Source organism: Puma concolor, chromosome B2 (genome assembly GCF_028749965.1).
Source record: "Puma concolor isolate L17-30 chromosome B2, mPumCon1.1.hap2, whole genome shotgun sequence".
Taxonomy (NCBI): Eukaryota; Metazoa; Chordata; class Mammalia; order Carnivora; family Felidae; genus Puma; species Puma concolor.
In genome coordinates, this window is record NC_141671.1 from 26160195 (window position 1) to 26181226 (window position 21032).

At 40.9% G+C, this 21032-nt stretch overlaps 1 protein-coding gene across 1 annotated transcript; it reads left to right on the forward strand.

The window, feature by feature from the left end:
• The first annotated feature begins 4807 nt into the window (after positions 1 to 4807).
• SERPINB1 (serpin family B member 1) lies at positions 4808 to 14020 on the forward strand. Its single transcript, XM_025917288.2, has 7 exons — positions 4808 to 4942; positions 6147 to 6322; positions 8095 to 8232; positions 9498 to 9615; positions 10637 to 10779; positions 10866 to 11033; positions 12760 to 14020. Exons 2-7 carry the CDS (start codon positions 6155 to 6157, stop codon positions 13162 to 13164), a joined length of 1140 nt encoding a protein of 379 aa, XP_025773073.1. The 5' UTR covers positions 4808 to 4942; positions 6147 to 6154; the 3' UTR covers positions 13165 to 14020.
• Positions 14021 to 21032: the final 7012 nt, after the last annotated feature.

A 21032-nucleotide genomic window follows, 5' to 3' on the forward strand; every position in this document is an offset into this window, starting at 1 on the left:
ATGTTTATATATTTTTAAGGCAGAGAGAGAGAGACAGAGCTCAAGCAGGGAAGAGGCAGAGAGAGAGAGAGGGAGACACAGAATCTGAAGCAGGCTCCAGGCTCTGAGCTGTCAGCACAGAGCCTGGCTTGGGGCTCAAACTCACAAACCATAAGATTGTGACCTGAATCGAAGTTGGATGATTAACTGACTGAGTCACCCAGGTGCCCCTTGAAATGTAGTCTTTTTGAATTGATCTTCTTTTGCTCAACTTATGTTTTGGAATTTTATCCCTGTTGTGAACCCAGTAATAATTTCACATCCCACTGGATGGACATATCAGTTCTTGTATCTATTCTTGTACTATTGATCTTTGTAGCTCACCAGTAAAGCTACCTTGAACACTCCTGTACATGTCTTTGATGTAAATGTGAACAAATTTCCCTAGGAGAAGGAAGAATTGCCAGGTCAACATTCTTCAATAACATTGAACTATTTTCCAAAGTACTATTATCAGTTCATAATCCCCCAAGGAGTGAGAGAATTCCAGTGGCTCTATATACTTGCCCATACTTGGAATTGTTAGAATTAAAAATTTTTGTCAATATAAGGTATTTCACTAAAATTTGTATTTAACACCTTTTTATGCATTATAAACCATTTGGATTTTTCTCTTTGAAAGGGTTTATTCAAATTATTTGCCTTTTTAAAAGTTTTTATTGTGATCTGTATAAGTTATACACATGCACACACACACACACACACACACACACACAGACAACAGTCTTTGCTTGATTTAAAAATATTTTTTTTAATGTTTTATTTATTTTTGAGACAGAGAGAGAAAGAGAATGAGTGAGGGAGGATGAGAGAGAGAGGGAGACACAGAATCTGAAGCAGGCTTCAGGCTCTGAGCTGTCAGCACAGAGCCCAATTCGGGGCTCGAACTCACAAACTGTGAGATCATGACCTGAGCTGAAGTTGGACGCTTAACCAACTGAGCCACCCAGGCACCCCTTTGCTTGATTTTTTGATGGTGCTTTAAGTGGTATTTTTCTTTTAGTTTCATTTCCTGTCTGTTGCTAGTCAATAGAAATACTGATATTTTAGTCATTGTCTTGCTAAATATGCTTGGTAAATCTAAGTATAGAGCTGAATAAAATGATTAGTGCACTTATCAGAATGGCCATATATAAAACACTGCCCCTAAAGGATTTAGGATATCTTTTCTTATAATCCACAGGAATATTTACAAAAATTGGCCATATCCTGGACTATGAAGCAAGTCTCAAAACACTTCTGAAGATTAAAATAATATAGAGATCATGTTCTTTAATCACACTACAATTAACCTAGGAGTCAATAACATAGACAATTAGTTCTCAAACATCTACTGGTGCTGCTTTGAGATTTTTCTCATGGGTTTTATGAACGTGGCTGTGGATCTTTGAAAAATTTATACTGCATCTCGTTTATTGTGCACCTTGAACCAGTGGTTGATGTGTTCCCACATGACAGCATAGACGGGAAGGGCTTTTTACCTGGATTTGGAGAGTTGTGTGGTTGCTGGACGTGGGAGAACAGGAAGGGCATGCGGCTTACACCTCATCCCTTGGGCACAAGCCACTGATCACAGTTAGGGGGTGGACACGCTGGATGACATGCCAGCCAGCTTCAAGCTGATTGACCCTGTGGCAGGGGAGAAAGGGGAGACAGGAAATAAGATAATCAGTAACATCCAACATTTTTCATTGCTACTTTTTAATTTTTATTCAAGTATAACATACATGCAGAAAAGCACAAAAATTATGTGTACAACTCAATGTATTATCACAAAATGAATACATCTGTGTAACCACTACCCATGTCAAGAAATGCCACATTATCAGCACCCCAGAACCCTCCCCACCGTGTGCTGCTCCCACTCACCACCCTTGTGTTAAACATGAAACTGCGATTTGTTTTTGTCAGTTATGGTAAGACCACTGGTATGGAAATGATAATCATGAAGGAAATTTATACTCACAGATCCCTAGAAATAAAAGGCAAACCAGTCTACACCACGCCAGACCATGTAGGACCTGGGCCAGGAGGCAGAAGGCGAGAGGGCAGAGCATGGCCCAGAGCCTTTATTGGGGTTCTCACGGGAAGGAACGGGCAAGGCAAGGTAGGTACTCTAAGTAAACTTAAGGATTGGGTAATTTAAATCATTTTGCTGGGCTCTGGGCTATTTAGGTGGTTTCTAGCTATCTGGTACCTGGCCCTGGGGTGATTTAGGGCAGGGGAAGCCCTGGCTTGGGGTGTGGGAGTTTGATAAAAAAGATAGATGAGAGTATGGTCACCCAACTGGTTGGTTTGTATGCCAAAGTTTCACTCTCAGGATAATCATTCACAATCTCTAGAAATTAGCTAGCCTTGGTGGGGGCAGTCTTTCCAGGATCAGGGCCTCAAATGCCAGAGCACCAAGAATACAGAAAATAAGAAAAATATAGTCAATATAATACTCCTTCCTCCCCAGAGAGAGCATCTTTCCTGACTTCAAATACCATGAGTTAGTTCTGCCTGTTTTTGAATTTTTCATAACTGGAACCATATAGCTTATACTCCTTTGTTCAACAGTGTATGGGGGAGATTCAGTCATGTTGTTGTGTATTGCTGTAGTGTATTCATTTCCACATGTAGTGTATACATGTAGTGTATTATTCTGTCGTGTTAATTCATCTAGTTTTCTGGGGCACCTGGGTGGCTCAGTCGGTTGCAGGTCAACTTTGGCTCAGGTCATGATCTCAAGGGTTCATGAGTTTGAGTCCTGCATCGAGCCCCACATCAGGCTCTGTGCTGACAATGCAGAGCTTGCTTGGGATTCTCTCTCTCTCTCTCTCTCTCTCTTTCTGCCTCTTCCCCACTCGTGCTTTCTCTCTCTCAAAAAGAAATAAATAAACTTAAAAAAATTACCTCTTCTTCTGTTGATGGGCATTTAGGTGGTTTCCAGTTTGGGTCTAACATAAATAATGTTGCTATAAACATTCTTGTACATATTTCCGGGTGCACGTGCTCACAGCACATTTTCACTAGGTATATTCCTGGGGGTGAAATTGCTGGATCACAGTTAGGGTAAACATGTTTGAGGTTTAGTAGAAATGGCAAATATTGTCCAAACTGGCTATACCATCAGAGTGTATGAGAGTATCTCTGCATGAACTTTGGTAGTGGCCATACAGCTTAAAGCCACAAGTAGAACACTCCAGTGTTATTCGACAGAATATTTACTTTGTCTTAACCTTAGATAGTAAATGTATTGATTTAGGAATGGTTTCCTTTTATATTTGACCCAGATTACTAACTCCAGGTAAGTACAAATGCAAAATACCAGGAGAAAAAAAAATTCAGAACACTTTTTTGTTTGTTTATGTGTCTCTGATTGTCATTTAACACATTTTCAGTGAAGTTTTGCACTCTTGACTATCTTACATTGACCTCTTAGCAGAAGCTAATAAGTGGTTCTTTAAATCTGTATGAAATGATGGACAGGTTACCAGATGTGATCAAATCATTTCAACTTAATTGTGACTGGTTTCAATTAATGTTGGTTTCTTTATTCTAATAAACTATAAAGCACTCTACAATCTTAATTATTAAATTCTCGCTGCTTTTTTATTACTAGGGAGAGTATTTTTATTACTCATTACTGTAATACAGTGATTTCTTTGTTCCTTTTCATTATAAATAAGTTCTCACAGTTGAAAAAAATCTACAAATCCATTCACACTATATTATCCATACTAAATAAAACAATAAGGGGGCGCCTGGGTGGCTCAGTCGGTTAAGCGTCGGACTTCGGCTCAGGTCACGATCTCGCGGTCCGTGGGTTCGAGCCCCGCGTCGGGCTCTGGGCTGATGGCTCAGAGCCTGGAGCCTGCTTCCGATTCTGTGTCTCCCTCTCTCTCTGCCCCTCCCCCGTTCATGCTCTGTCTCTCCCTGTCTCAAAAATAAATAAAACGTTAAAAAAAAAAAAAAACAATAGGATTTTTCCTCTGCCCCCTTTTCATGTTGAGATTTGCCAAAAAAAAAAAACACAAAACAACAAAACACAAAAAACAAACAAACAAACAACAAACAAACAAACAAACAAAAAACAGGGGAGAAGTTCCATGATGCAGAATTATTTCATACCCTCAATACTATAAATTTTGGTGAAACTACATACCCAGATCTTTAAAGGGAGAAACAAAAGCCCCACAGAAATAGTTATTGCCTTTACTATTCAACCATAGCCATCCAGTCTGTTTTAACAGTCCAGGAAGAAAAATTGATGAGTCTACACTTTAGCATAGTGGCTAAGAAATACTTCATTCAAACAGATGTGAGTTGTCATTATGTGTGATATGTGAGCTGACTCAGTTGGTGTAGTCATCACCTGTGAGGAAGTATTGGAGCTGAGTTTTCACTTTGGTACTAGAAAGACAGTGACATCAAGGATGCTGTTTGGAGCTGTTTCTGTTTTCTCTTATCCCGGAGGCCCCCTTTTTCCCTTAGGCAAGAGGTCCCAAATTTGTTCTCCACACCAAAAAATAAATACAAACAAATAACCTCAGAGTTTGGAGTATATCATACATAGATAGGACTCCAAAATTTGCCCTCTAAGAGGTGACACATTATAATCATCTCAGTCATTCATATTTTAGTAAGAAATGGCCCATCAGATCCCTGCCAGGGATCTGAGATTGCCTAGAACTCAGAGAAATGCTGATTCCCTGGGGAGGACACTGCTCCTGGCGCGGAGCCCACACTCACCTCAGCCTCTATGGAAGCACACAGACTCCTAGGACGTCATCTGGGGTAAGAGCCAACGCCCAGCCCACCCCGGCGGCACTCCCCTTCCGCAACTATAAAGGCCTTTGGCCGCGGCGCTTCTTCCTACACCTCGCGCCCCACTTCCCGGAGCCCGTCCAGTGCGGAGCCGGTAAGACCAGGGCCAGGGGCACGCGCAATGGGGAGGTGGGCCGGGCGGGACAGGCCAGCCCCGGGCTCCGAAGGGCCCGGAACTCTGGATGGCTAGTGATCTCTGCAGGCTCCGCCCGTCCGCGCCGACCGCTGCCGGCGCGGCATTCCTGCGCCCCGGACGCCACCGCCCCCAGCCGTGCGCCCCGCCCCCGGGCGCCCCCGATCACCCTCCACCGCCGCTGGGCTTCTAGGCCAGGCGGGCCAGCTGGAGACTGAGGTCGGGCTTGTCGGCAGAACCGGTAGAACCGTAGCCTGAGGTCAGAATGTTTTCCTTCCTGTTCTCTCTTTTTCCCTGATCTGTTTGTGACAGTTTCCAGGCGGCCCGGGCTGATGCTTGTTTCTGGCTTCTCCTTTCTGCGGATGGAGGAGGGGAAAGGAGACCAGTGCGATCCTAGAGATTCTTTATCAACAACAAAAATGTAGTTAATGACTTACACGCTAAGCAGCCGGCACAGCTAGTAGTCTTCCCTGCCTACATGCGGGGACATTGAGGCTCTGATAGAAGTCACGATGGTTAAGTGGGTGGCTGGTCCCAGAGGTCAGGTGCACCTACTTGTGCGCTGCCTCGCAGGAGTAGCCTGTCACCTTGTCCCTGTCGGGCTGCCTTGCCTAACTTGGACCTGCGTTGGAGTTTTCAACTCCCACATCCTACGCTAGCTATGAGACTTGGGATTCTTAACCTCTGGAAACGTTAGACTGAATCTCAATAATGAGGACAATTATATCTCCTTTAGTGGAATTTGCTATAGTGCATAGGTAGGTAGTTATGATTTTCTAATTAGAAACATTCTTATTTCAGGTAAATATGGGCGGTGGATTCATTGCCCAAAGGATTGAGAGGCTTGAACCAAAGGAGCATGGAAATGTGTGTGCTCCTAAACTTAGGAAAGGCCCAGAGTGGGCCCCTCCTCAGGCTCACCAGTCTGCAAGCTCAGAGCCTTTTAGGGTAGCCTGGGTCCCGATCCTGTGACCCTGCTGAGTCCCTGGCCAGTCATCCCTACTCCTGCATTTGTGCACATGCTCTGCTGAAAATAGAGAGAGAGATAGAGAAAGTGCAAGTTTCATGGCGGTTGGTACAACCTGAGGAGGACATAGGGAAATGCGGTTGCCTAATTTGCTGGTGTGGGCAGTGGGCAACTTGGGGCCTCTGTTTTGTGTTGCAGTCTTCACCATGGAGCAGCTGAGCACAGCAAACACCCAGTTCGCGGTGGACATGTTCCACGCTATGAATGAGGACAGTCCTACCGGGAATATATTCTTCTCTCCCTTAAGCATTTCATCAGCATTGGCCATGATCTTTCTGGGGACTCAAGGTGCTACTGCAGTACAGGTGTCCAAGGTCAGCAGAAACACCCAAAGACAACCTGCTTTTCCTTCCATCTCCCTGCTGATGGCTAGTCTCTACTGAAAAGTGCCTTTGAGTTCTTACAGTGTGTTTTTAAAACTGTACTTCTGTGTTCCACAACTATACATTGTGAGGTCAGAATATCAGAAGAATCCCCAAGAACAATCCATTTGTATGCAGGCTTTCATTCACAATCGGGTCCTTACAGAGCACCTGCTATGTGCCAGCCACCGGTTTTTGTTTGGCTGAGGGAACAGCAGCGAAGAAAGCCGACAAAGCCCCTGCAGTGTGCCCCTTGTAGTCCAGTGGGCTTTCCTGTAAGCCATCGCATCTCTTCCTGAACTAGGATTTACCAGTTTCTGCCTCGCATGTGATGCCCTTCTCCTCATAAGTAATGTCTATTATGTAACATTACTTTCCAGCATAATGACACATGGGAAACACACATAGTGAAGTTGGCAGTGGTCAGCTTTTAAGGGGAAAAGGCAACTGTGTGATTCTGTATTCCCTCTGCTTAGCTCCGTGCCTGGCACCAAGTGTGGCTCACTGGGCTGTGACGTGGCTGTGTGAGCGGGAGGGCCCTGCAGGGAGAGACAAGTGAAGCGTAGCAGCTGTTAAGGGCAGGTCACTAGCACAGCAGGAGAAGCAGCTGCAGTGCCTCGCCCTCCTCCTGTCCTTAGTGGGTGGGGAGGGCACTTCTGTACTAGATAGTCTTTAATTCTGAGAGGGGAACTCTGGCTTTGCTCGGAATCTAGGGAAAAGGAATGCTGAAAGTGGTCTAACATACCAGTCACAAAGTGCACAGCACCTGCAGCTAGGGACAGTCCAGCCCTGGATTCAAGCTGACGGACCTGTTCCAGCTAAAAGCTTCTACTGCTGTACTTTATGGAGAACCAGTCATCTTTATCAGTGCAGATATGACAGCATTTAAAAATTTTCAAAAATCCACTTTTTTTTTTTACCCCCCTGGTACTAATTGTTAGTTGCTCTCGCAGGGTAATATCAGCTTCATTTTGAGGCTTTCCAGGGATTTTATGACTTAAGTAAATAATAGTTTTAAGCGCCACCCCCCCATTTCAATTGAAGCAGATTGAGCATAGCAACTATGCAAACATTCCATATCTTGGTGATTGAATGGACTTCGTACACTGTATAGGTTTGTTCTTTGTGTCTTAAGAGCAAGGAGCCAGCCCAGGCCTCATAAAACCATAAAGGGACTTTTGATTTGTAACTGATACATGGGGGATTAAACTTTTGCCAAATGTTAAGTTTAAAGAAGTTATTTTTAAATAAGTGAGTTACTGATGCTAATGGTATAAGAAAAAAAAATCCCTCTATCTGTAATATCTTTGTGTTCCTGCATAGGTAATGATTCATTTTTACTGTTTATTTCTGAGAAATTTCAGTGAAATTATATTAGATTCAGAATAAGACATAAACATACCATTTAGAATTTTCTTTGGATAAAAAAGCAGACTTGTATAAATATTTAGGTTATTAACCCCTCATATTGCAGAGCTATAATTTTAACAAAAAGTGATGTAAAAGCAGTTTCTAGTGTTGTAATTATTGTGTCTCACAAAACTATACATTTTGGATTCTCTGTTATTTGTTCTCCAATGAGAAAGTAATACAATATTGGGCTGGGGATCATGAATAATCAGTAATAAAAACCCATTAATTTAATATGATGGAAGCAAATGCCAAGGAATCACTTTATAATTTCAAACCAAATGGTTATAGAAAGAATGTTTTCTTTATTTTAGGCTCTTCATTTTGATACAGTTGAGGAGATTCATTCAAGATTTCAGAGTCTGAATGCTGATATCAACAAACGCGGAGCCTCCTATATTCTGAAACTTGCTAATAGGTTGTATGGAGACAAGAACTATAATTTCCTCCCTGTGAGTACTTTGCACTTCATGTTCAAATGCTTACTAGACAGGGGCACCTGGGTGGCTCAGTTGGTTGAGTGTCCAACTCTTGATTTCAGCTCAGATCATGATCCCAGGGTTGTGGGATCCAGCCCCATGTCCAGCTCTGTGCTGAGCTTGGAACCTGCGTAAGATTTCCCCCTGCCCCCACCTCTATCTCTGTCCTTCTCCCCCACTCTCCCCTGCTCGTGCATGCTCTCTCTCTCTCTCTCCAAAATTAAAAAAAAATTTTTTTTGATGTTTAGAGAGAGAGAGAGAGAGAGAGAGAGAGACAGCTCGAGCAGGGGAGGGGCAGAGAAAGGGAGACACAGAGTCCAAAGCAGGCTCCAGGTGCTGAGCTGTCAGCACAGAGCCCATTGTGGGGGTGGAACTCACAAGCGGTGAGATCAGGACCTAAGTTGAAGTTGGACACTTAACTGACTGAGCCACCTAGGTGCCCCCCCCTCTAAAATTAAAAAAAAATAATAAATAAAAACAATAAAACACTCACTAGACAATGCAGATTTTTTTTCTAGCATAATCAAGTTCATAGAAATCAGTTTTAATTGTTATAAAAATCCAGAAAAATGGTACAGAATGAAAACATGACAGTCAGAATTCTTATTAATCCATGTGGTTTAATTTTATAATCTTCACAGTGAAAAGATTTACCCTGGCTGTTTTACTAAACCATGAATTCCACAATTCATTTCCAAGTACAATCAGTATGTTCTTATTTATGAAAATGTTAGCCAAGGTTGGAAAAGAATTGGTAAATTTTATACAATACCGAAACTACTGAACAGCAGTACTACAGTACTTAAAAACTATGGTACTTATGGGGCGCCTGGGTGGCGCAGTCGGTTAAGCGTCCGGCTTCAGCCAGGTCACGATCTCACAGTCCGTGAGTTCGAGCCCCTCGTTGGGCTCTGGGCTGATGGCTCAGAGCCTGGAGCCTGTTTCCGATTCTGTGTCTCCCTCTCTCTCTGCCCCTCCCCCGTTCATGCTCTGTCTCTCTCTGTCCCAAAAATAAATAAAAACGTTGGAAAAAAAAATTAAAAAAAAAAAAAAAACTATGGTACTTAAAAATAGTTAAGATGGTAAACTTAACGTTATGTGTTTTTTTACCATAATGAAAAAATATAAAGTTAGAATTTTTTTGTTACAATGAAATTTATACCTTTTGGGACCATTTCTGCTTTGAACTATTTTAGGAAACAAACATTTCCTGTTTTTGTTTTTGTTTTTTTAAACAGGAATTCTTAGCTTCAACTCAGAAAATGTATGGTGCTGAATTGGCCAGTGTAGATTTTCAGCAAGCCTCTGAAGAAGCAAGGAAGGTGATTAATGAGTGGGTCAAAGGGCAGACAGAAGGTGAGAGACCAGGCAGAACCTAATCATTCTCCTCCTGCCAGCTTCCCCACCTGCATCTGATTCCCCCTTCTTTTTTCCTGTTCCCTCATCCTGACTCTGGGAATCTAGGAGTTCATCCTGGGAATGAGCTCTGCACTGCCCAGTTGGACAGCATTTGGGTGTAGAAATTCTTCCAAGAGGAAACTTCAACATGATTTAACTGAAATAGCTAAATACATTTCCCCCCATATGTTCCCAAAGCTACATTTTAAAATTAAAACTCACATTGTAGAATAAAAGGAATAAACAAATTTGAGGAAAATCCAGCCTGGCCCCAATTAGTTAATATACATATGGAAAGAAATATCCTAATACTTGTGAATGAATATTTACAAGCTGCTGTGGTCATAAGTAATTTTTGTGAACTTCTTGTCTAAGAAATCAGGGATGGTAGCTGGGACTGTCTGGTACAACTCTCTCTAGTCTAGTCATGGAAGGAGTCAGGGCACCGAACACTTGTCTTCCATACGAAGAACTGTTCATGGCCACGCTGTGGTCAAGGTGGATCCTGTGTTTCAGTGGAGTAGCTGTCCTACCTTTTGGATATTTATTAAAATCTTTTGTTTTGTTTTGTGTGTGTGTGTGTGTGTGTGTGTGAGAGAGAGAGAGAGAGAGAGAGAGAGAGAGAGAGAGAGAAGGCTTCTGCTTAGAGGATTTGAAAAAGTGATTTACTAGTGACTCAAAATATTTTCATCAAGGATTTTTTTTTTCCTGAAAAAGAATGGCCATTCACAAAATCAGCCTCATTGTTTACCACAAACTCCAGAAAATGAGAATTTTCTTGTTTTGGCCCTTTACCCTTTTATTTGGCATATTTAAAGTGCAAACGTGCTAGTAGGGTTTTCCTAACTTAATACCATGTTAAAGGAAAGTTAAGTACAGAATATGCTTTTGAATTGCATTTCGGGGAGAATCAAATGTCAGTTCCAATTTGGAATTCGGATATGTGGATCTTTTTTAAAAGTTAACTTTATCATTTTAGGGAAAATCCTGGAACTATTGGCTCCAGGTGTGGTTGACAGCATGACTAAGCTTGTGCTAGTGAATGCCATCTATTTCAAAGGGAACTGGGAGGAGGAGTTCATTAAGGAAGCCACTGACAATAAGCCCTTCCGCTTGAATAAGGTAAGGTGATGTAACTGGCTCAAATTCCTCTTTGCTCTAAGGATATGCAGATAAAAAGTGAGTGATTTTTTTTTTCAACTGTCCAGAAAGAGACAAAAATGGTGAAAATGATGTATCAAAAGAAGAGATTCCCATATGGCTACATCGAGGACCTTAAGTGCCGCGTGCTAGAACTGCCTTACCGAGGCAAGGAACTCAGCATGATTATCCTGCTGCCAGATGACATTGAGGATGAGTCCACAGGTCTCAAGAAGGTAACCATTCCCAGTTTCATGCTTCACGTGTCCTGATGTATCGATTCTGCCTTGTGTGGTCGTGGGTGCTCACGCTGGCAGTAGGTGCTTGTTATGTGTTTACTGATGTGACTTTTCTTTCCAATGCTCTGTCATTCCTTTGTAAAGTAGCTTATGGACGTTACTACTCGAGCCCTAAGTTTCAGCTACTGTCAGTGAACAGGTGTGGTGGAGAACATCTAAAGATTTATATTAAATGTAACATGGGCCAGTGGCAGCTCATGGCAACTCTCCTAAAAGAACTTCAGGGAAAGGGCAATGTAATGGAAGTTGTTTTTTGAAACAAATTTTTGAAAATTAAAAACCCCAGGGGTGCCTGGGGCAGCTTAGTTGGGTAAGTATCTGACTTCGGCTCAGGTCATGATCTCGCAGTTCCTGAGTTTGAGCCCTGCGATGGGCTGGCTCTGTGCTGACAGCTCAGAGCCTGGAGTCAGCTTAGGATTCTGTGACTCCCTCTCTCTTTCTTCCCCTCCCCTGCTCATGCTCTGTCTCTGTCTCTCAAAAAATAAATAAATGTTAAATTTTTTTTTTAATTTGAAAACACCAAAACATTATACTACATAGTTTCATCATGTGCTATAAAACCCTACTACACTGCTCATTCTTGCTGCAATTCATATAGATTGTGAATTAAATTTCCAATAGCTACACAGCAGAAAAAAACTCATGTGACATGTTGGCTTGAGTGCTAAGCCTGTGTTCTAATATGAACTTTGTATGTGATTCCTATTCTGTGTCATTTAAAGGCTATGCCATCTTATGTCAGGACTCAGAATAGGCAAAACTGTTAAGAGTATGGTTTTCTTCAGCGTCTCTAGGCTGCTGTGTGGTTTTTCTCTACCCTGTCCCTGATCAAACTTGCTTTCAGGAAGAGATGTAATATTAGCCATTTCCAAGTACAGAGTATGTATTAGAATCAACATGTTCTTTTTTTCAGTTGTATCTCCATATTCGTCTCTTTCTGTGATTATATAAAAAAGAGTCTCTAGCCTCATGAGAGAAATAATCAGCATCATTAGAACAAGTGGGTAATAGTTCTGTTCTAGCCCAATAGTAGTAATTATAACAGTAATGAAAATAGCTGTCTTTTATACTATGTGCCAAGCACTTTATGTATATTAACTAATTTAATACACAATGCTGTAGGTAGGTACTATTTTTACTCCTTTTTAAATGAGGAACTAGGTCTTTTTCTATTTTTACTTAGGAACGAAATCTATTAGAGATTACTTCAACTCTGTGAGGTTCACAGATAACCTCTGTGATCAATGGGATTCAGAATAAGTAGAAGAAAGCTTTAAAATCTTCCCTTATACCACTTGACTGATTAGGGTAACACAGCCATCATGGCCTATAACAGTAAGCTGGTGTGGTAGGAGCTTAGTAATTCCTGGGTGGTTGGATGGGTGGGAAGGTGAGTGTATGGGTAGGTAGATAGACGGATACTTGATGGACCCAATGTCCATAGTTCCTGTACTTGGGCGCTTGATGGCCTGGAACACGGCTCTGTTATATTATCACTAACCACTGAAGAAATGAAATCTTTCAAATGGAATCTGTTTCAGCACAAGACATGGAGGAGACTGATGAGCAACTGATAAAATGGGTCCATTCATTTTAATAATGCTTTATTAGTTTACTTATCTAAAACTGTTTTCACCTCTTCTTTTTCCTGTTCTCATTCCAGATTGAGGAACAATTGACTTTGGAAAAACTGCGTGGGTGGACCAAAGCTGAGAATCTGGATCGCATTGAAGTCAAAGTCTACTTGCCCAGGTTCAAGCTGGAAGAGAGCTACGACCTTAACTCCCACCTATCCCGCCTGGGTGTAAAGGATCTTTTTAGTAGCAGCAAGGCTGATCTGTCCGGCATGTCAGGAGCTAGAGATCTTTTCATATCAAAAATTGTCCATAAGTCCTTTGTGGAAGTCAATGAGGAGGGCACAGAGGCAGCGGCTGCCACAGCAGGCGTTGCCACCTTTACCATGCTGATGCCCGAGGAGGAATTTGTTGCCGACCATCCATTCATTTTCTTTATTAAGCATAATCCCTCTGCTAACATCCTGTTCTTGGGCAGATTGTCTTCCCCTTAGAAACTGGAAATACAAGGTCATGCTTAGAGCTTTATTACCTGCACTTTCAATGGTGACAATTTTCATATATCTTTACCAATAAAACTACCATCTGAAAAAAGATCTTTAATTTCCTTTGTAAGTTCAGCTCTGTTGGCTGTTTACATACACCCATGAAATGTGTAGATTCTTGACAACATAGTAGTCTATGAACTTGCTATGCTCTCCTGATGGCCAAAGGAAACATGATAATACTATAATTTAGTTTACAGACAGAATTTTGGAAGCTGAAATAGACATTGATTGTAGAAGGGAGGCTAAAAAATGGATATTCAATTGAAATATAGGAGGGCACCTCAATTAAGAGTTTGGGTTGTAAAGACAAACTTGCCTTGGCCAATATTTCTAATACCTTGTTCTATAAGATTAGTATCTTTTAATTGTTCTTATTCTTTCAAACTATTAAAGAGTCACTGGTGATAGCCTGCCTTCCCTTTTTTTGTTGCCCTTTCTCCTCCCTAATATGGTGTTTGTGTGGGATCACATGGAGTCAAGGAGTGGGTGTCTTATCATAAAAGATTCCAAGAAATGACAAAAAAGAATAATGTAGTGGCACAGACTGTTAAGCAAAGAGGGGGTACAAAGATCTCACTTGTTAACCATCTTCTGGCATGTTTTCTGATAAAAGTTCTTGGTTTCCATCATGTGATACATGTTTTTATGGCAATGGGGTGGCTTTATGCAATGCTGTGGTGTGGAGTTTGGAGAGGGTCTGATCAATATACATGTACTCCTTGGGATAAGGCTTGAAATGATACATTTTCTTGCTCCCGCGAAACCAGTGGGCTGGTTAATAAACTTTCCTAAGATTCTGCAAGCCAGACTGATCTCAGTTCGCTTGTTCACTCTGATCTTAGACAAGCCAAGAATAAAACAGAATTCTTGGCCTGACAGTACTGATGTCCGTGATGGCAAGAAGTGAGAACACAGGATAAAAACAACATCTTAGCAAATCTGTTGCCAGCAAGCTTTCCCTCCTTCATTTCTTCTTACAGAAGGAAATAAGGTGAAAACTCTAAAGTCTGTGCATTGTCTGGGAAGAGGATAAACGTACAGTTACAGCTACAGTCTATTTTAATGAGTTTAGGGTGCATGTTGTACAGTCTGAAGTGACCACTGGAAGAATAATAAAAGGGTTTATAACTTTCAAAATAAACCAAAGAGAAAAAGGGAATAACAAAAAATGATCAATCCAAAAAAGAGGACAGAAAGAAGAGAGAAAGGCATGCAAAGCACGCATGACAGATACCAAGATGGTATATTAAACTCCCAAGTATTTAAGTAATGACTTAAAATGCAAAATTGGCTAAAAGTGTTCCAGTTACAAGACAAAGGTAGTCAGGCTAGACTGGAAAAATACCATATGGTGTTTACAGAAAATATGTTTATAACATAAAAATAGAGTTTGGGGCACCTGGATGGCTCAGTCGTTTAAGCATCTGACTCTTGATTTTGTCTCAGGTCATGATGTCACAGTCATGGTATCAAGCCCTGTGCTGGGCATGGAGCCTGCTTAAGATTCTCTCTCTCTCTCTCTCTCTCTCTCTCTCTCTCTTTCTTTCTCTCTTTCTCTCCCCACCCCCATCATGCTCTCTCTCTCAAAAAAATTGAGTTTGAAATAAAATGAATGGAAAAGATATATATGGTACAAATACCATAGAAGTAGATATAGCTATAAATATTTTTGGTGAAATATGGCGAGTGGTTCTCATATTTACTTGACAATGTAAGAGGCCAAGAATATCCAACATATTCTTGAAAACCAGGAGAGAGGATATACTTAATTGAATCAAGACTTATTCTAATCACTATCAATTCCCTCTTTTATTCTCAAAATTTAATCAATTTGGATACTAAGTCATATGGTCATTATTTATGACAAATGTAGCATGTCAAAGTTGGGAGTGAAGGGAGAAAATTTTCAAAAAATTGTTCCGGAATAGTAGGAAAAAATGGAAAACAATTCAAATTGATTCAAAAATTAACACCAGCGGGACTTCACTATGAAAGCAAAATAATAAAGCTTTTAATTTTTAAAAATGTCTTATTTATTTTTGAGAGAGAGAGAGAGTGCAAGCAGGTGATGGGAAGAGAGAGAGGGAGACACAGAATCCAAAGCAGGCTCCAGGCTCTGAGCTAACAGCACAGAGCCTGATGTGGGGCTTAAACCCACAAACTGTGAGATCATGACTTGAGCTGAAGTCGGACGCTCAACTGATTGAGCCACCCAGGCACCCCAACAATAAAGTTTTTAGAAGGTAATATACAAATATATTTTCATGAACTTGTGATTTCTTTATAGGACACACACACTTTTTTGTTAAATTTATTTCTAGGCATTTGGACATTTTTTTTTTATGATAAATTGAGCCAAGTGAAAATTAAGAACTTTAGTTCTGTAACACACACCATTAAGAGAAAGAGAAGGTAAGCCTCGGGATAGTCAATATAGGCCAGTGCCCTAGGAGGGTAACATCTGAGTATTGGTCTGAGAGAATGTCCCCAAAGGCAGGGTTTCCAAGTCTGAAGGCTTTCCCTTCTTATCTCCCAGGCTAGAACTAAAAAAAATATATATGATTAGGGCAGCCAGACTCTGTGAAGGTACAGCTTTGGAGAACTGGCTCCCAAATATCTTCAGAGTTTTTTTTTTTTTTTTTTTTTAATTTTTGTTGTTTATTTTGAGAGAGAGAGAGAGAGTGTGTGTGTGAGCAGGGGAGGGACACAGAGAGAGGGAGGCACAGAATCCAAAGTAGGGTCCAGGCTCCAAGCTGTCAACACAGAAGCCAACGTGCGGCTGGAACTCAAGAGCTATGAGATCATGACCTGAGGCGAATTCGGATGCTTAACCTACTGAGCCACTCAGGCGCCCCTCTTCAGAGCTTTTATGTATCAGAAACCCTGTCTGAGATTATCCAAAGAAAGTGGCAGCCTATCCCAAAGAGAAAAAGAAGGGGACTCTGTTGGGCATTACAAAATCAAGAGGGGTTTTAATGTCATCAAAAGTCAAATCGCTTATGTTATTTCTGCATTGGTCTGTTTCTTTAAAAAGAATACTGCCATGTTCTTGCCATGCTAAATACTTGCTCACTCAGAAATAAATCATAAGATTGTAACCTAGAATTCTCTGACCATAACTATTCTTCCAGTTTAGATCAAGGAGAGACTCACTCAAAGTTCATGAGGAATGACGCCGGGACACCCTGGTGCTTCATACATGACATTTGTACTAACACCAACCTCGTGAGGAGGATGTTACTGTCTTTATTCTACAGAAAAGAAGAGGAATAGTTATCATGGCTCAAAGCTCTGCAGTGCAGAGATCACCCTGATTCATCATGAGCTGAAAAGTCCCTGAGCATCACCATTGAGTCCCATCCAGAGGAATGACAAATGCATTGTAAGTGAGTCTTAGAGACTCTGCCCTTCAATATTAATGTTACACTTCCACTCTCAGCTGCCAATCTCAGCCACTGAAAATGAAATCTTCGATAATTTTACAATCTCACATAAACTTGCCCTGGAAAAGGCAGAATATAACCCAGAATTGCTTGGAAATAGGAGGTTAAGAGCATTTCAGTAGGTCCTGAAGAGTTGCCATTTTTCCTGAAGAGTTGTGCAAATTCAGCTCCCTGTTCCCCTCCAATGTCACGGCCAAGAGCTGAGATCGCTGCAGAAAATGATACATCAGTTTGGGGATAAGAAATACACTGGAGGAAGAATTTGAGAGGACTAAAGAAGGATCTGTTACTTTTCAACCTTGGAGAGGTGGATGGTTCAGAAACATGCACAGATGATAAAGTATAAAAGCATTCCTTCATCCAAATGCTCAGGCTTCTAATTACATATAGAGAATTCGACACCAGACGCTCAGTGGCTGCTGTGACAGGGGCCCCATCCATAGAGTGTGAGTAGAGTGGTGTGGAATGAATGAATCAGTTCAAAATTATACAGCCGAAGAATAATTTGTAGTGCGAAAGCACACGTGTGCCCCGGAACAAAGGTGATTTTCTCGTACACTGGAGGGACAATTAAAAAAAAAAAAATAGCGATGCCTAGCAAGAACGACAGGATGTTACTGAAAGAGGTTTTCAAAGAGTTCTTGCACCAGTCTTCCTTCATTTTGTAACTATGTTGTAACAAATCTTGATAATAAGACATTTTGCTTCTTGCAGATAAGTAAGGTTTCCCTGTAAATTAACAATTTAAATTGTTAGCATTGTAAAATATTTTAAAACGTCAGTTTCAAAGACTGAACATGCACTGCATATTCTATGCAAATTTGGTACATTAGCTGAAATATTTAGGAAATTGATAAGATTTTTCACCTGGTTTTCTGGTTAATCCAGCAACCTTTTCCTTTCCTTTCCTTTCCTTTCCTTTCCTTTCCTTTCCTTTCCTTTCCTTTCCTTTTAAGAGGTGGGAGGGAGAGAGAGAGAGAGAGAGAGAGAGAGAGAGAGAGAGAGAGAGAGAGAATCTTAAGCTCCACACTCAGTGCAGAGCCTGACACAGGGCTCAATCCCATGACCCTGGGATCATGACTTGAGCCCAAATCAAGAGTTGGAGGCTCAATCGACTGAGCCACCCAGGTACCCTATCCCAGATGTTTTCTATCAAGGCAAAATAAGAGATATTTAAAATTTTCAATTGCTTTCACATGGCATAATATATTATGGTAAGGACTTATGTGTTTTTAAAACTCATTAATTTCTTGCTGTAAGTCATGTCCTGCATTACTTGCTGAACTGCTTTGAAAAAAATTAATGTTTTTTGATCATTGTGGTTTTTTTAAAGTAAAAATATATTAATTCTAGAAAAATTGTTAGTCTAGAACAGGTAAGGTTCTTCATATTCAAGGCTCACAATCTTCCACTGAACCATGACAATAGCATGAAATATCTCTTAAGAGTGTTCAAATCAATTCTCTTTATTCAATTTCAAATTTCACTTATTTTTCTAATTAAGTTTCTTTCTCCCTATATTATGTGCTAAGCTCTGGATTCGGCTCTAAGATTGCAACAATGGACAGTGATCCCTGCCCTAAGGTAGTTTATGTCTAGTTCATAAAATCGTTCTCCAGTAACTAATTTGGTTAACTGACCCATTGGATAGCAATGGTACCAAATTGGTTGCTGGCACCTTAATCCTGTGCGTTTGTTCAAATCTTCCCCTTTATTGTAACGCAAGGGGTTGTCTTCAGTATCGAGTGCCAACATTCTGGGAAGCTTTTTCTTCTACATTATTTAGTAAACTGGCAATTAGCTGGCCTGTGCTTATCTTGTTATCAGTGTGTGTATTCTGGTATCTACTCCCCCTTCTGGATATACTCACCCCTGGGTGTACTGTTGAGTTGGGAGTCCCCAAGGCACAGCTAATCCAGAAGCAGGATTAGGTGTTTCCCTTGCAAAGGGAAGAATATGAACAAAGGCATAAGGGTAAGAAAGCAAAATAAGGATGGTGTGATTGGAGATTAATCAATAAAAGGAAGAGCAGGGAGGTTGTGGCTAGAGAGTGGAGGACCTGGGTCATGCAAAGCACTGAAGGCAAGGGGACCTGGGGATTTTTGTCTTTTGTTTTATTAAAAAATGTTTATTTTTTTTGAGAGAGAGAGACAGAGACAGAGACAGAGCACAAATGGGGGAGGGACAGAGAAAGAGGGAGACACAGAATCTGACACAGGCTCCAGGCTCTGAGCTGTCAGCACAGAGCCTGATGCAGGGCTTGAACTCACCAAGCGAACCGTGAGATCATGACCTGAACTGAAGTTGGGTGCTTAACCGACTGAGTTACCCAGGTGCCCCCTGGGGATTTTTATCTTAAGGACACTTACTCCATTCTCCCTACTATGTCACATAGCCTGTTTTAGGCACTGAAGTGCAGACCCTAGTGTGGGGCTTGAACCCACAAAGCTGTGAGATCATGACCTGAGCTGAAACCAAGAGTTGGATGCTTAACCAACTGAGCCACCCAGGCATCCTTGTCATTGAGGTATTTTAAAGCAGATAGGCTATGAAAAACATTTTCTCTGTCTGGCATGTTGAGGACACATTGGGAGGTAGCCGGGAGTGGGAGTCTGAGAGTTACTTAGGGTCTCTTCCAGTAGTGAGGGCTGAGAGTGGCTTCAACCAGGGGCCAGTGAGGATGGATATCAAGAGATGGATTTGAGGAAACAAATCGGAAGCAGCACTTAGCCAGAGGTAAATTGTGGAGGGTGAAAGAAAATGAATTATTAAAGTTTTCTCCCAGCTTTCTAGCAACTGGGTGAACGAACAGAGGTGGGAAGACAGAGGAAGAGGAGGTCTGGTGAGAAAGCTGGGAGACTAGTCATGGATGTCCAATCCACATTTGCCATAGATGAGGCTGCCTGGTGTGAAGTGAATGGAGAGGAGAGGGTCCAGGGGGGATAATCCAGAGATACTGACGTTCAGGTCCAGCCAGCAAGTGAAGACTAACAAAGGATGCCTTAAGAGAAGGAGCTTATGAGATTGGAAAGAACAGGAGAGGGAGTGGTCAGCAGACCCACAGGATGGGAGAGTTTCAAGGAGGGGGAAGTGGGCAAACGGCATCAAATTCAGGGTAGGTCAGGTGAGGTAAGGACTCAACTGCCCTTTTGATTAGCAACATGGAAGTCACCGGGGACCTTAGCATGGGATGACCTTACACAGTGGTGACAATGGAAGTCAAATGGAAGTGGGTCAAGGACTAAGCAGCACAATTTTGGCTGCAAGACTGTGGTTACAACATAGATTTTTTTCTTATTAATCAATCTTACTGAAGCATAATTTATATACAATTAACCATTAAAGCATAAGATTCAAGGAATTTTGACAACTGTATATACACATGAAACCACCATCCCTATGAATAGATAGAACACTCTGTCACCCCAGGCATCCACTGATTTTTTTTATGTCACTATAGATTACTTTTGTCTGTTCTAGAATTTAATATAAATGGAATCATACAGGAGGTGTTTTGTGTGTTTGACTTTCCACCTGGCATGCTTTTGGGATTTAGCCATGTTGTTACATGTATCACTTCATTCCTTTTTAATGCCAACCAGTATTTCATTGTATAGATATACCACAATTTAATTGCCACCCATTTTTTCTTAATGGACATAACTAAGTTGCATCTATGCCCTGAAAGCAAGAACAATTCAGCAGCAGATAACCCAGTAATACATGTCATAATGACTCAACTATTTATCACAAGAAGAAAAACAATATAATGAAAAATGAAATGAAAATAAGAATAAACAATATGAGAAAACCTACAGGAATCCCAAGAAGAAAAAATATATACTTATTTTATAAATAGCAAAAAAGCATTTAGTAACATTTAACATCCTAACTTGATAAGAAATTTATACCAGAAACCTACAACGTCATGCTTAGTGGTAAAATATTATAAGGAGTTCCATTAAATTCAAGACCAAAGCAAGGATACCTATCATTACCAACGTTATCACCCATTTTCCTAAATATTCCAGATGGTGCAATGGGTCAAGAAGGAGAACTAAAATATGAATATTAGAAAAAGAGAAAAAATATCTAGAAAACTAGAGACTCAATTAGCAAACCATTATAACTTATTAGTTATAATGAGGTTGACAGGGTAGCAAGATTCTGGGTAAATTTACAAAAATTAATACATTTCTTTTTAACCACAATAGCACGTTAGAAATTGTAATAAAAATCTTATTTACCATATCAACAAAATTACAAAATATCTAGAAATTCATAGAGGTACAAGAGTAGAAAGGAAACTTGAGTGAAAGATGGGAAAATGATGACTTATAGCAACTATATTATGAGACAGAATCAATATGG